Genomic DNA, 14,618 nt, shown 5'->3' with positions numbered 1-14,618 from the left:
TGAGTGAGGATATGAGGGTGTGGGATGCAGGTGTGCACACATGAGCATGCATGCATGTGTGTTTTTGTGTGTGCCTATGTACAAGTGCGTGTGAGGAGGTGGCAACTGAAGCCTGGACTGTGTTTTTAAAGAGCCTCCAGCAATGTCCACACAGTTTCTCAGACCCTGACCCCGCTGGCCATGACCTTCAGGACTCAGGCACTCGTGTGTCCAGGTGTCCAGCCAGAGGCCCCTCCAGGGCTACGGTTGCTGATGACATAAGAGTTGAAGGCTCGGTGCCTTTATTGAGGGTCCAGCTGTGCCTGCATATTGTGCTGCCCAGGGAGTCCTGCAGCCTGCCCAGGACCGGGCAGACTGAGTGCATAGGGAATCACGGCCATTCCAGCCCCCAGAGTGTCAGAGAAGACACAGGCTGAGGAGGAGGGTCACAAGGGAGGCCAGCAGGGTCCCTGGCTGGAGGTGGAGGCTGGGGGCCCCTGAGTAGCCGTAGTTGGTCCTGCAGGAAGCCTCCAGCTGGCCCAGTGGGATGGGCTCCTCTCCAGGAGCCTGCTTGTGATCGCTAGCCTGGGGACAGACACAGGTCAGCTGCCTGACTGAGGGCAGGAGAAGCTCGGGGGTGGGGGACAGGAGCATGGCAGTCCCTCCTCACCTGCTCCACTGCCTTGAAGACCCTTAGTAGGTTTCCAGCCAGGGCACCCTTGACCTCCTCCTCCGTCCACTGTCTCCTGAGCAGCTCAGCGACCAGGTCTGGATACTTGGACACGTCCTCTAGCCCGGAGGGGAGCCTGAGATGTGGGCAGAGAGCCAGGGTCTACAGCCCAGGGCTTGGAGCCTGGGGGCCCCATCCCAAGCCCTGGAGCCCTCCGCTCCCCACAACATATGGGCAGGGTCTCGCCTTACCTGGACACACCATCGTAGTCCCCACCAAAGCCCACTGCTCCAGCTCCCGCAACCTTCTTGATGTAGTCCAGGTGGTCTGCACAGAGGCAGCACATGAGGCCCCGCAAGAGGGACACCCCCACCCCTGCCCGCACCACGGCCACTCAAGCCCACCCACCTGCCACTTGGGACAAGTTGGCCTCCGCTTTGCAGGAAACGTAGTCATTGTAGAAGTTCACCATTACCAGGCTGCCAGTCTGCTTCTGCGAGGGAGAGAGGGTGGAGCTGGGGGCAGGGCAGCCAGGCTGCAAGGGCCACCCGGGGCAGAGGCAGCAGCCCCACCCTCACCACCAGCTGCAGCACGTGGTCGGGCACGTTGCGCCGGTGGCGGCACACGCTGTATGCCGAGGAGTGGCTGAAGATGACTGGGGCCTTGGACAGCTGCAGAGCGGCCTCCATGGTGGCCACGGACACGTGGGCCAAGTCGATGATGACGCCCAGACGGTTCATCTCCTTCACGACGCTCTGAGGGGGGACGGGATCAGGGAACCTGTCCGGCCCAGAGGGTCATGGACGACACCTCGGGACCAGGCAGGCTGCACTGCGCCCACTTGTATTCACACGAACTTCTGGGGCTCATCATCGCCCTGGCCTCCACTCACCTGCCCGAAGGATGACAGGCCTTGGCTCTGGGCTTCATCCTCTCCCGTGTCCACCAGCCAGTTGTCGGCCCTGGGAGAGCAGAGAGCGGGACCCCAAGGGGAAGCGTGGTTGTCCAGACCCACCCACCTCGAGCCTCTTTGGAGGACAGCAGGTACCCCAGGGTCCCTGCCCCTAGACCCGACCCGGGGCTGCTCACCAGGGCGTGTTACAGCTGTGGGTGAGAGTCAGGTAGCGCATGCCCAGGTGGTAGAGCGCCCGCAGGACACCCAGACTGCTGTCGATGGAGTGGCCGCCCTCCACGCCAACCAGACTGGCCACCTTCCCCTCCTGGAAGGCCTGCTGGATGCCTGGGGGTGGGGGGCTGCAATGTGAAGGGACAGCCCAGCGGCGCTGCTCAGGACGGCCCCTCGGCCCCCTGCCCAGGGTGCTGGCACCCACCTGCGCTGTCCGTGACACACAGGAAAGTCTCGGGGTAGAGCTGGCACATGCGCTGGATGACGTCAATCTGCTCCAGCGTCCGCTTCACCGAATCCTTATTCTGGGTGTCGCAGGGCGTGTACGCAGACCAGAACTGGGGGCCACGGTGGGGAGGGGCTGGGAGCAGAGTGGTCCGAACCCAGGCCCTGCCCCTGCCCCTACAGGCCTGGGGGTCCCCTCGCGCCCCAGAAGCCCTCCCCACAGCCTGGGTGGCTAAGGGCCCAGGGAGGTACACAGCCACCGGTGAGGGGCGCCAAGGGAGGAGCGGGTGGGCTCTGCGTGTGGGCGGGCTCAGGGCCGAACCCTACCTGGGCCCCCACAAAGCCAGCCTTCAGCTTGGGGATGTTGGTGTGCGTGCCGTTCAGGCTGGTCAGGTTGGCCCTTGGGTCCTGAAGCTGATTGTTGAACTTCTTCAGCAGCTGCCAGGGCAGGTCATTGTGCCTGGAGGGGCCAGGAGGGGTCAGGACGGGGGTTTCAGGACTGCTTCCTCCCAGGCAGGCTGCCTCTTCTCTGGCTCCTCTTCTAGTGGCTGAGGACTAGGAGGGTCCCGGGGTGATTACTGTTACCTGAACACACCTGAGCACAGGTGAGCTTCTCAGCCGGCCCCACCCCCAGACCAGGTCAGCGAGCTGAGCCCTAAGGGGACAGGACTTCTCTCCCCGAGCCTTCCACTGGGGAAAAAAGAGGGCGCACACTGGCTTGTCTTCAAAACCGTGGGGGGCGTGGAGGGGGGGGGGGGCCGGACGGTTAAAACAATCTCCATGGATAAGACTGGTTGCCATGGGGTTACTGGGTGTAGGGCCTCGGTGGGATTTCACAGATTAAAGACTAAATTCTAGGACTCCCGGCGATCCAGTGGTTACGACTCCGAGCTTCCAATGCAGGGGCGCGGGTTCCATCCCTCAGCGGGGAACTAAGACCCCGCCTTCGGGCGTGGCCAAAAAAAGGAGTTGAAATCTCCCCTCGCAGGGGCATCGGGAAGTGAGGGGCGTGGCCTTCCCTGGGGGAGGGTGGCCAACGGAGTAGCGCGCCAACGCGGAATTTGGGGCTCCCTCCTCACCTCCGCTCGCCCCGCAGACCCTCTCTGCCTCTGTCCCTGGGCACAGGCTCGCACCATTTCCAAGAGGATCCTCTATGCTTCCAAAAGACAGGCCCTCTAAAGTCTTCCCAGGAGCCAGGAGGCGGAGAGCGCATTGGAGGTGAGGTAGGGGCAGAGGGGGAGGTGGGAAGGGCGGAGAGGACCGGACCGGACCCGGAGGAGAAGGCGCAGGGGCCGCTGGGGAGTGGGCACCGGTGGGGCTGGGGCACCTTCTCCCTGGCCCCAGGAACTGACAGAGGGGGACCAGGAGCAGCCCCAGAGGAGAGGCCGCTGGGAGCCACGAGCTCCAGATGCTGGAAGTGGCCTGGGACCTTGGGACCTGATGAGAGAAGCAGTCTCAGGCCCAGCCCGGACCCTCCGTCTGGCTTTCATCAGCCTGTGTGCACACATGCATGGGACATTCAGGGAGCCGTGGAGGGAGCCGCCCGTCTGCATCCCTGGTCTGGTGACAACGGGGACACCTGGAGAGGTCCTTACTCCCACTGGGAGCCCTCACATCCAGGCCTCCTCTGCAGCTCTGCAACCAGGCCCACTGTCCCCAGGACCCTCCCCCATCCCCAGCTCCGCTCCCTCCTCATGTCTGTTTCTTCATCTGTTGGGGCTGCCTAGTGCAGATCCATCGCTGTCAACGTTAACACTGTGGTGGCCCAGGTTGTCCAGCCCCTGGGGTGGGTCTTCCTGCGGTGGGAAGTGAGGGCTCCCTGGGCCCCACCCTGGGGGGCTCCAGACTGTGGAAGCTGCCCCAGGTGCCATGGGTGGGGCTCCCACCCCAGCTGTGTTTTCTGCAAATTCTGAGATTTGCCCACTGGGCATGGCCTTTGCTGATTGAGAGGTGGATGAACTCCAGTGAGGCGGGGTCATCACCTCATTGCAGGATTGGGGGGTGCTGTCCCTGGGGCAGCACCACCAGGCAGGACTTTACTCCTTTGCTGGTCTAGGAAGTCCAGCCCCACCCTCTAGCTGCCTCCACTTTGTTCCTCCTTCCTTCCCTCAGCCTCTCCTCCCTTTGTAGGTCTCTGCTCTGGGGGCAATACCACCTTTTGGAGCCTTGTGGAGCCTCTCTCCTTATCTTTGTGGCCTGGGAGCATCCTCAGACATGATAGAGGACTCTTCCATTCTACTAAAAGAAGGGAGGAGAGGGTTCCTAGTGCTGGAGAGTGCTAGAAAGGACAACCAAATGCACACTTAGACCAGCTCTGGCGTACAGATGTGATGGCTGGAGCTGGTGCAGCTATGTTAAATCATGAGGTAACTGTGGGAATAGTGGCTGCACTATTGTGGAATGCAGTGCCAGGGCTTCTTCTGCACTTTTCTGTTGTTAAAGCTACTACTTTGTGTCTCTTAGCTACACTGCTTTTGATTTTGTCAGCCTCGTTTTAGTTTTCTAAGACTTTGGATAATCCCAGATCACAGCGTCCTGAGTACTCCTGGCTGTCTGGGCTCTGTGAGCCATCTTACCCCTCACATGGACCTCTGGACAGCTCCATTACCTAGACTCAATCCCCTCTCCCTGTGCCCAGCTGCCCTATGTCCTCCAGAATGAACAGCTTCCCTGGTTCATTCTGTTGGCATCATCTATCTATGCTTGCTGGCATGGGATGCCCACTCCCTGAACCTGGACCTGTGAGACAGAAGGGCCTCCGAGGTGCGAGCCAAGGGCAGCAGCCTCTGCAGAAAGCTCTCTGTACCTGTGGGGCAGGCGAGCAGTGAGCAGGGGGACGGGAGGTCCAGGAAGCATGGGAAGGAGAGTGGTCAGGGGAGGGCTGTGGGAGGGAGGGAAGGTGGTGTGCACACTGACCTTTGATGGCCACTTCCTTCTCTAGGGCTACCCTGCAGCTCCAGGCAGGTCTTATGTGACAAGACACTCACTTTCTTCGCTTTTCATGTAGAGCTTTTGTCCAGCAAAACCCAGCAGCATGTAGTGTTCTCCTAGCCTTCCCGGCACCCAAGAGCCACTGCACACCAGATACTGCTCCTCTGGGCTGCGTGCAGCCAGCGTGCCGGGCAGCACGGCAGGCGGGCAGGCGGGAGAGCAGGTGGGGCGGGAGTGTGTGTGCAGGTGGTGTCCTTCCCAGGGGTCTGGAAGTCCCCGAGGAGCTGGGGCCAGGATCAGGGGAGGGGGCCTGGCCAGGCTTGCCTGCAGCATTGAGGGGCCCCAGGGGCAGCTGTGAGGACTTTTTTTTCTTTGTTTGTTTTTATTGTTCCACGCTTAGTGGGAGTCACGGCAGGGGGGATCTCGAAGGACAGGGGTGGGACTTGGGTATCCAAGCCTCCCACTGGCTGCAGTGTGAGACCTGACCTTGAGACTGTGGGAGGAGGGGACGGTCAGAGATGCAGGCTTGACCCCAAGCAGGGGGTGGGGTGGTGGGGGAGGGTAACTGAAGGGGACCAGCGGGCCCAGGTTGGCCGCAACATCAGGGAGTGACAAGGTGTCTCTAGGGTCTTGGCTGGAATGGTACCCATGGGAGTGGGTGCCCAGGAGCTTGTCTGGGGCACTGAAGGCCGACATGCCTCGGTGAGGTCAAGCTTGGATTTGATGGGGTCAGCCGGGTGGACGGGGTTGGGGGGTCTGACAAGAGGGCCTCAAGAAGAAGGGTCAAGAGGGCCAGCAGGGTCTCCCCAGTGACACCCTCCCTGCCCTTCCTGTGAGGTAGGGCCCCCAGCCCTTTCCGGAGCTGGGATCCAGCCCCCAGGAGGTTCAGGTTGGCTCAGGTGCCCCGGGAGCTGCTGAGATGCAGGGGCCTCACCACTTACCCCCTTCCTGCTCCGTTCCCACAGACCCTCCTCTGCTGAAGTCTTTGTGGCCCTGAGAGCCCACAAAGAGTTCAGTAAAGACCAAAGGCCATGTTTCAGTTGGAGAGACCGAGTCTCGAGGAGACAGGGCAGTGCCTGTCTCAGGTCACATGAGCCTTGATCACAGCTCCCCCAGCCCAGACCCCAGACCCGTCCCGAGTGGCTGCTTACCCGTCAATGACAGGCGTGCTCTGCATGAGTCTCACCGCATTGTCCCGGAACTGGTCTGCAGTGCAGATGGCCACCAGGGGCCCGAGCCACCAGCCGGTCCACATGGCACTGTCCCTGGGCACCCGCTGCCTGCTGCTGCTGTGCGTCTGTCCTGACCAGCTGTCCTGCCAGAAGACGGAGGCCTTTGGTCCAGGTGATCGCTGCCCAACCTCCCGTTTATCAGTAATCAGCGCATTCCCTGTGAGGGTGGGAAGATGGGAGTTCCTGGACCCCGTGGCTGGGCGTCGCTGTCTGAGGCTGGGCGTCATTGTCTGGGCCAGGCCCAGGTGCAGTAAAACCCCAGGGGCGGAGCTGCTGCCCAGAGGACAGGAGAAGAGGCGGGGAGGGCCGGTTACCTCCACGCCTGCCCCTAGGACTCAGTGCCTGAGGTCTGCAAACAAGATTCAATTTTGCGTCCTTGAATGCACCCCTCGGTTTGCCTGTCAAGTAGTTTTATGTTACTTTCCACAGACAGTGGAGCACAGCGCCACAGGGGTGCTCCCTCCACACCCCACCCTGGTCCTGCGGACAGCACTGTGACCCACGCTCAGCTGCAGGTTGGACACGGGGGCTTGGGGTCAGAAGCCTGGAGTGTTTGTACTTCCTTAGAACTAGAGGCTCACACAAGTCTCAGATAGATCTGTTTGAGGACCATCTCAGGTCTCTTAGGTGGGGCGGTTTGAGGATGCTCCCAGGAGCTGCTGGGATGGGTGAATCAGTGATCCTTGTCCCAGGGCTGGGCCAGCATCCTGGTTCTGGTGGGCAACTCTGGCTCCTCGGGGTTGCTGGGTTCCACAGGGCTGGTCTTACCGGGTCATTCACGTTCAGTTCCAGGACTTCAGCTGTAGATGACTCTTGCAAATTGGTGACAGAGGACACATTTCCAAGAGTTAAGCTGCGGGCATGACCATACGTCCTTGGGTGACCCAAGAAATGCAAGATTCAAGGACACTCAACTACACCCATGGGAGGGCCGGGTACACCCTTGTTCAAACATGAGAGGATTTCCAGGATGATAGCCCCGGAAGACAACAGCCAAGGGGTGTCGTCTATACCCAAGTCTATACCCAGGAGGGCTCGTGCTGTGCGGGGTCCATTCCGCCTCCTCCCTCCAGTAACTCACAGCCTGTGTCCCTTGGTGGGGCTCAGGGTCAGGCTGCTTGTGCACGTGGTAAGACTTCTCAGCCATGGCATCTGTCTGCAAACAGAAGTCATCATGGGCCCCCCTGCTGGGAGTGCCGACCTGTGGACCCGTGGGTCAGGCCCCGCACTCACACCTGAATGTGTCTGCTCAAGTCGATTGTTCATCCTGGGGTCTCTGATTGCCTGACAGTGTTCCACTCTCTGGGCCTCCTACTCACAGTGCCCAGCTTCGGGTCCACAGTTCCCATTGAATTTCTGCGTTGGGCCCTCCACCTCTAGGTTTACGTCCTGTTTCGCTAGAGCTGTTTCCCAAACCACCCCTGGAAGTGGTGCTGGGAAAACTTCCAAGCCCTGGAATGTTTGCACTTGACATTATTATGCCCTCATAACTGAGCAACAGGTTTGCTGGCCTTGCACTTCTGGATCATAACCTGTTTTCTCTTGAAAGTGAAGGGCTATCCACAATGCACTATTGCTGAGGATTCATTTCTTTGTAGGCAGCTTGTTGCCTTCTTGCACAATCTCCTTGAGCTACCTCTTCCTCCTTGGCTCTGCACTTTCTCAGGGACGTGCCTCACTGGAGACTGATTTCATCTGACCAGCTCCTCATGCGGGGTCGCTGGCTCTGCCGCTGGTCCCAGAACACGCCCTGGAATCCTCCTCTGCTCCCAGGCAGTGTGTTCAGTCGGATGCTGGACCTCTGGCATTGCTTCTATTTGACTCTTGTGTTTTTCTCTCCTGTATTAGGTTTTCTTGTGCTTTTATTCTGTGCATTTCTATTCTGTGAATTTATGAATGGAATATTCTTTGAATTTATTCTATAAGTTTCCTTGTTTCTGAATTTAACACTTTCACCCAGTTGTCTTTCAGAAATTACATACTTAACCTCCCAAAGTGCCGTCTTGTGTTTCTGTTGGTGGTGGGTTTCTGTTTTTCTTTGCTCCTTGTTCTTATATGGAAGCAATATTATCTGGCGTCAGTTGGTAGTTCTGTTTTCTTTTCTCCTGTTTACTGGATGATAATGTTTCCTCTGGACCCCTTTCCTCCATTGTGTATTTCAACCTTTCATAGCATGTGCAGACTGTCCTCAACCAGCTGGAGGTCTTTGTTACTTCATGCAGTAGCCAAACTGCTGGATACCAGAGTCTCCCGAAGCAAGAGGGGGCCCTTCATGTCAGAATCTAACATGAGCAACCTGATTCTCAAAACAAACGTATTTTTAGGGACACTCCCTGGTGTCTTTTTCCCCGGAGTCAACCTGGCCATGGACCAACCAGGACTGTCCATCTGTGTCCGTGGGCACCGGGGGTCAGCCTGTCCACCATCCAGCCGTCCATAAGTCTGATTTTACCTGTGTCTCTCACTCCTACCCACTCCTGTGACATCTAAGTTGAGCTCCCCTCTGGTTTCTGATGGGCCCCTGCCCTCTGCACCCCTGCCACCCCCTTCTGTAAATGCTCCTGAAGAGGCCGTCTCCGTCTAAGTTATCCCCCAAAATGGGCTGAATCTGCCAGTCAAGGACCCTTTCTCTCTGGGACATTGCAGGTTCTGCCTGAGTCATTTCCTGCCACCTGGAGGGACATGGCAAGGAAATGCCCGTCTCAGGCCCACCTCTGACCTAAGGGCTGCAGTGGGTGTAGCTGTGGAGGATTTTCACGGCATCTCTGTTTCCTCCTGTGCTGGCACCCCGTGACATGAGCCTCAGGGACAGAGTGGGCTCGACGGCCTGGCCCAGGTCCTTTGATTTTAGAGACTCTCTCAGGAGGTGGGACCAGGCTTTGTGGAGAGCACAAGCTTGGAACAGGCCGCCCGGGGTTCACGCTCCTGTGTGGCCGACTGCGTGTTCCAGAACTGGCAGCACTCGCCTGTCCATCCTCCTTGCCAAGAGGAGAGGCAACCAGCTCGACCCGCAGAGAAAGCGGCCGGCGTGACTTCCGTGCTGCCATCTGGCTCCTGTCCTGGACACACCATGGGGGATGCAGCCACCAGCCCAGCTCCCCCTAGCTGACGGCTGGCCATGGCCCCCTGCCAGCTCCCGGCTGAGGCCAGACTCTGGGCCAGAGACCAGTTGGCCCTGCTGGGTCTGGAAACGTGAGCAATGCCGGAGACCCCCGAGTGCCAACTGGAGCTTTGGAGGATCGCTTGTTCAACAGCAGAGAGCTGACACGCTGGCCCTTCTCTCGCGGCTGGTGACGGTGTTGGTGACTGTGCCCTGGTCTGTAAAATGGGTGAGTAACCCAAACCACCTTGGGCTGCTGGGGGCAGCTGTGCCCCACAGTCTCCTTGGCAACAAGAAGCCCCCGGTCCATGGCGGCTGAGGACATGCCCTCTCCCCCAGGGTCCCTGGGAGAATGGCCAAGCCTCGCTGCTTGCTCAGCTCTCAGGGGAGCCGCCTAATTGTCTTGCCTTAAAATGTTTTCACGTTTTATTTAAATGAAGAGAATAATGTTATTAATTGGAAACATCAGCATCACTTGCGGTAATCAGGAGGAACACGGTGACAATAAACATGCAAAAACTAAGCAGTGCTGTTACATTTTGGTGGGAGCCAGAGAGGCGTCCAGGAGCAGCCAGAGCCTACCCGGCTCTTCATAAACTCGCCCAGAGCAGCCCAGGTGCTCACCGGGGCTCCTGGGACGGTCCACCAAGATGCCCCCATCTGCACCTGTGCCCGCAGGGGCGCAGCCCCGACACAGCCCAGAGCAGCCGGAGGACCTGAGTCCACAGCCCCTGCCCCTCAGGAACACACACCCTGTGTGTACGAACAGACACGAGCAAACACAGCTAACCACACACCCACATGCAGTGCACGGTTACACAGGCTGCCTGGCACAACCACCTGTGTCAAGATGCCTGTGCCCCAACAGGCACCAATATAGCAATCGTGCCGACACCTCCTGTGACCCACACACCAGCACACGTATGCACCAGGACATCACAGACGAGACCTGCGTGTGCAGATGCAGCACAGGCTTATAAGCACACCCATGTGGACTTGCCCATGTGATCGGACACACACAGACGCCAAGATGCAGACGCGCACACAGACACATATTTAGCACACCAATATAAACTCACAGTAATACGTAGGTGCGTGGTTGTGACCACAGGCTCACACACACTCTTACCCCAGGCCTGTCCTGTCACGCACACAGCACACAGGCTTAGCCTTGCAGGCGCCCTCGTCTCTGTGTCACTGTGCCCCCCCGGCCCCTATGTCCACCTCGGGGCCTGCAGCCGGGCCCTCAGCTCCATGACCACCCACAGAGCCTGGAACGCGGCAACCCCCAGTGGGCCTGGAGGCAATGGGGTGTGCTGGCATGCCCTGGGGAGCCCTGGGTACAGGCCCTTCAGACCATGTGACCTCTGTGTCCAGGCATCTTGAGGCCTCTCGGCTGTCCAGGCCCAGTCATGAAGCCACCACCCAGGTCTCTGCCCCGAACCCTCACGGATGGCCCCTGTCCACCTAGCCCCAGGGTGCGTCCATGCTGCTGGCTTCTCCACAATCCTCCTGGTCCCCCACTGTCCCCTCTGTCCCCCTCTGTCCCCCTCTGTCCCCTCTGTCCCCCTCTGTCCCCCTCTGCCCCCTCTGTCCCCACTGTCCCCCTCTGTCCCCCTCTGTCCCCACTGTCCCCCTCTGTCCCCTCTGTCCCACTCTGCCCCCTCTGCCCCCATGTCCCCCTCTGTCCCCACTGTCCCCCTCTGTCCCCACTGTCCCCCTCTGTCCCCTCTGTCCCCTCTGTCCCCCTCTGTCCCCACTGTCCTCCTCTGTACCCACTGTCCCTCTCTGTCCCCCTCTGCCCCCTCTGTCCCCCACTGTCCCCTCTGCCCCCTCTGTCCCCCTCTGTCCCCCTCTGTCCCCACTGTCCCCCTCTGCCCCCTCTGTCCCCCTCTGTCCCCACTGTCCCCCTCTTCCCCCACTGTCCCCACTGTCCTCCTCTGTCCCCACTGTCCCTCTCTGTCCCCCTCTGCCCCCTCTGTCCCCCACTGTCCCCTCTGCCCCCTCTGTCCCCCTCTGTCCCTCTGTCCCCCTCTGCCCCCTCTGTCCCCCTCTGCCCCCCTCTGTCCCCACTGTCCCCCTCTGTCCCCACTGTCCCCCTCTGTCCCCCTCTGCCCCCTCTGTCCCCCACTGTCCCCCTCTGCCCCCACTGTCCCCACTGTCCTCCTCTGTCCCCACTGTCCCTCTCTGTCCCCCTCTGCCCCCTCTGTCCCCCACTGCCCCCTCTGTCCCCCTCTGTCCCTCTGTCCCCCTCTGCCCCCTCTGTCCCCCTCTGTCCCCACTGTCCCCCTCTGCCCCCACTATCCCCACTGTCCTCCTCTGTCCCCACTGTCCCTCTCTGTCCCCCTCTGCCCCCTCTGTCCCCCACTGTCCCCTCTGCCCCCTCTGTCCCCCTCTGTCCCTCTGTCCCCCTCTGCCCCCTCTGTCCCCCTCTGCCCCCCTCTGTCCCCACTGTCCCCCTCTGTCCCCACTGTCCCCACTGTCCCCCTCTGTCCCCTCTGTCCCCCTCTGCCCCCTCTGTCCCCCACTGTCCCCACTGTCCTCCTCTGTCCCCACTGTCCCTCTCTGTCCCCCTCTGCCCCCTCTGTCCCCCACTGTCCCCTCTGCCCCCTCTGTCCCCCTCTGTCCCTCTGTCCCCCTCTGCCCCCTCTGTCCCCCTCTCTCCCCCTCTGTGCCCTCTCCCCCCCTCTGTCCCCCTCTGTCCCCACTGTCCCCCTCTGTCCCCCTCTGCCCCCCTCTGTCCCCCTCTGCCCCCACTGTCCCCCTCTGTCCCCTCTGTCCCCCTCTGTCCCCCCGTCCCCCTCTGTCCCCACTGTCCCCCTCTGTCCCCTCTGTCCCCCTCTGTCCCCACTGTCCCCCTCTGTCCCCCTCTGTCCCCCTCTGTCCCCACTGTCCCCCTCTCTCCCCCTCTGTGCCCTCTCTCCCCCTCTGTCCCCCTCTGTCCCCCTCTGTCCCCACTGTCCCCCTCTGCCCCCCTCTGTCCCCCTCTGCCCCCACTGTCCCCCTCTGCCCCCTCTGTCCCCTCTGTCCCCCTCTGTCCCCCCCGTCCCCCTCTGTCCCCCTCTGCCCCCCTCTGCCCCCCTCTGCCCCCACTGTCCCCCTCTGTCCCCCTCTGTCCCCTCTGTCCCCCTCTGTCCCCCCCGTCCCCCTCTGTCCCCTCTGTCCCCCTCTGTCCCCACTGTCCCCCTCTGTCCCCTCTGTCCCCCTCTGTCCCCACTGTCCCCCTCTGTCCCCCTCTGCCCCCCTCTGTCCCCCTCTGCCCTCACTGTCCCCCTCTGTCCCCTCTGTCCCCCTCTGTCCCCTCTGTCCCCCTCTGTCCCCCCCGTCCCCCTCTGTCCCCTCTGTCCCCCTCTTTCCCCACTGTCCCCCTCTGTCCACCTCTGCCCCCTCTGTCCCCTCTGTCCCCACTGTCCCCCTCTGTCCCCTCTGTCCCCACTGTCCCCCTCTGTCCCCTCTGTCCCCCTCTGTCCCCACTGTCCCCATCTGTCCCCTCTGTCCCCTCTGTCCCCCTCTGTCCCCATTGTCCCCCTCTGTCCCCCTCTGTCCCCACTGTCCCCCTCTGTCCCCCTCTGTCCCCTCTGTCCCCCTCTGTCCCCCTCTGTCCCCTCTGTCCCCCTCTGCCCCCTCTGTCCCTCTCTGTCCCCACTGTCCCCCACTGTCCAGGGTCAACTGTACAGCCCCACTGGCTGCCCCCACCACTCTGAGTTCCGTGGTCCACTGGACACAGCAGCGGTCCCTCCCTCAGGGGCTCCAGAGACACTCCCAAGAGGCCCTGGCCCTCCAGTCACCCCTAGAACCACAGCCCAGCAGGCCCTTTCCTCACCTGCCCGCGATGCACTCACCCGTCGGGCACCTGAACTGGTCCCCTCAGCTCAGACTCAGAGGCCTCACCAGGCATACAGTAGGTATCCACTAATGGCTGTCCTGCCGGGTGCTGCGTAAACCAGACAGCCCTCCCGCGATGGGAGGAGACAGGCTTCCTGCAGCTCAGCGAGTGCTGGTGCCCAGGCTCCCCAGGAACGGGAGGGCGGGCTCCCCTCAGGTCACGAGACCTGGGGGGTTGTTTCTGTTTTTCTCAAGTTGCACCCGCCCCTGAGTTCCACAGGCGGCCTCGGAGGGGTGAATGCTGCACACGTGTCAGCTGGTCTGAGTTTCTGCAGACACAAGAGGCAGGCGTGCCCGGCACATACAGCCCACCCAGGCTCAGCGCCCTCTGACCCTCAAGCTGGGCCTCAGGCCCAGGGCAGGCCAGACAGGGCCGGGCTGGATGACAGGGAGTCGGGGTCCCCAGACAGGCGGGGGCGTTCCCTCGGACAGGCTGGTGGCATCCAGTGGGGGGCTGAGTTAGGAGGCGGGCGTCACAAGGATAGCTGGGCTGGGCCACGCTCCCCCTTCCCCCCTCCAGGCCCACAGCATCATCTGGTAGCAGCAACCTGGCACCTGAGGGGATGCCACCCCGCCCTCACTGCTGGGGTCAAGGGTGATAGCTGTGTCCAGGGCTAGAAGGCATCTTCGCTGCAGCCTGGCCCAGAGGCTGGGGCCCACATTCTATATGTGTAGTACACTCGACTCCAGGAGGATCTGAAGCAGGCAGGGATCGGAATGTCCTCTGGCAGAGACTCAGACCAGGAGAAGGTCTGTGTGGAGCCCCGGCCCAGCTGGGGGCTGGCTGCGCTAATTGGTTTCAGGATTCTGAGGTTAGGATGGGGGGGACACACCCTGGCAGGCACTGGCAAACAGCTGGCAGACAGCTGGCAGTCCCATCCTCACCCAGGGAGGGTCCCAGCAGCCTGGGTGGGGGCACAGTGCCCCAGTCTCAACCTCCTCTGCCCTGGCCCTCTCATGGTTCACAGACACTGACTGAGTGGGGCAGCCCCTGCCCCAGCTGTGAGGCACTCAGTTACTAGAACTGGGAGGAATGGGACGTCATAACGGGGGTGGGTCATATACGGGGATGTAGCATGAGAAGGGGGCCCCAAGAGCAATGCGGGTCTTAGCGGAGGGTGGCAGAGCTGGGGGGGCCACCTGCCAAGGCTCTGGAGCAAGTCAGCTCCCTTGACCCTCCCCTAGAGGGTGGTGAGAGTTCAGGAGGAGGACTGGTTCAGGGTGGAGAAGGAGCTGAAGGTCTGACCCTGGGCCCCGCGGACCAGGGCCTGGGGGAGGCAGCCACGTGCGGCCCCTGCCTTCACGGTGATCCCCCAGTTCCATATTTGGGGTGACACCCCTTTGTGAGCTCAGAGGCTGGAGAGCAGAACTTCCCCGGGTCTGCCCAGGGTCTTGGCATCACTGAACGGGGGAGGGCCAGAGGCGCCAAGGCCCGGGTGGAAGAGGCAGATTCCTACTTTTGATGTTATT

General features: G+C 61.3%; 1 protein-coding gene across 4 annotated transcripts; it reads right to left on the bottom strand.

Annotated features, from left to right (window-relative positions):
* Window positions 1-264: 264 nt before the first annotated feature.
* On the bottom strand, window positions 265-13,307 carry DPEP1 (dipeptidase 1). Of its 4 annotated transcripts, none has more exons than XM_025268549.2 (11): window positions 13,106-13,307; window positions 6,083-6,241; window positions 2,328-2,460; window positions 1,981-2,113; window positions 1,739-1,889; window positions 1,542-1,611; window positions 1,228-1,404; window positions 1,058-1,142; window positions 901-976; window positions 650-785; window positions 265-564 (listed from the first exon to the last, which is right to left on the bottom strand). In XM_025268549.2, the coding sequence occupies exons 1-11, from the start codon at window positions 13,159-13,161 to the stop codon at window positions 397-399; spliced, it is 1,344 nt and encodes a 447-aa protein (XP_025124334.1). In that variant the 5' UTR covers window positions 13,162-13,307; the 3' UTR covers window positions 265-396. The 4 variants fall into 4 exon arrangements, with proteins under 4 accessions (XP_025124334.1, XP_025124335.1, XP_006043185.1 ...); XM_025268550.2 differs by having other exon boundaries at window positions 6,083-6,320; window positions 13,106-13,273; XM_006043123.3 differs by having other exon boundaries at window positions 6,083-6,246; window positions 13,106-13,262.
* Window positions 13,308-14,618: the final 1,311 nt, after the last annotated feature.

Source organism: Bubalus bubalis, chromosome 18, assembly GCF_019923935.1.
Source record: "Bubalus bubalis isolate 160015118507 breed Murrah chromosome 18, NDDB_SH_1, whole genome shotgun sequence".
NCBI lineage: Eukaryota > Metazoa > Chordata > Mammalia > Artiodactyla > Bovidae > Bubalus > Bubalus bubalis.
The sequence above is the reverse complement of the archived record's forward strand: the minus strand, read 5'-3'. Positions and strand labels throughout refer to the sequence as shown.

Bases quoted from the DNA above. Each gene is read 5' to 3' on its own strand.
- DPEP1 (XM_025268549.2), bottom strand. From the start codon at position 13,161: ATGCCTGGTGAGGCCTCTGAGTCTGAGCTGAGGGGACCAGTTCAGGTG. The intron at 2,461-6,082 runs GTAAGCAGCCAC...TGGCCCCTCCAG, and splicing joins AGCACGCCTGTCATTGACGG to GCACAATGACCTGCCCTGGC. The intron at 786-900 runs GTAAGGCGAGAC...CCCACATCTCAG, and splicing joins GACTACGATGGTGTGTCCAG to GCTCCCCTCCGGGCTAGAGG.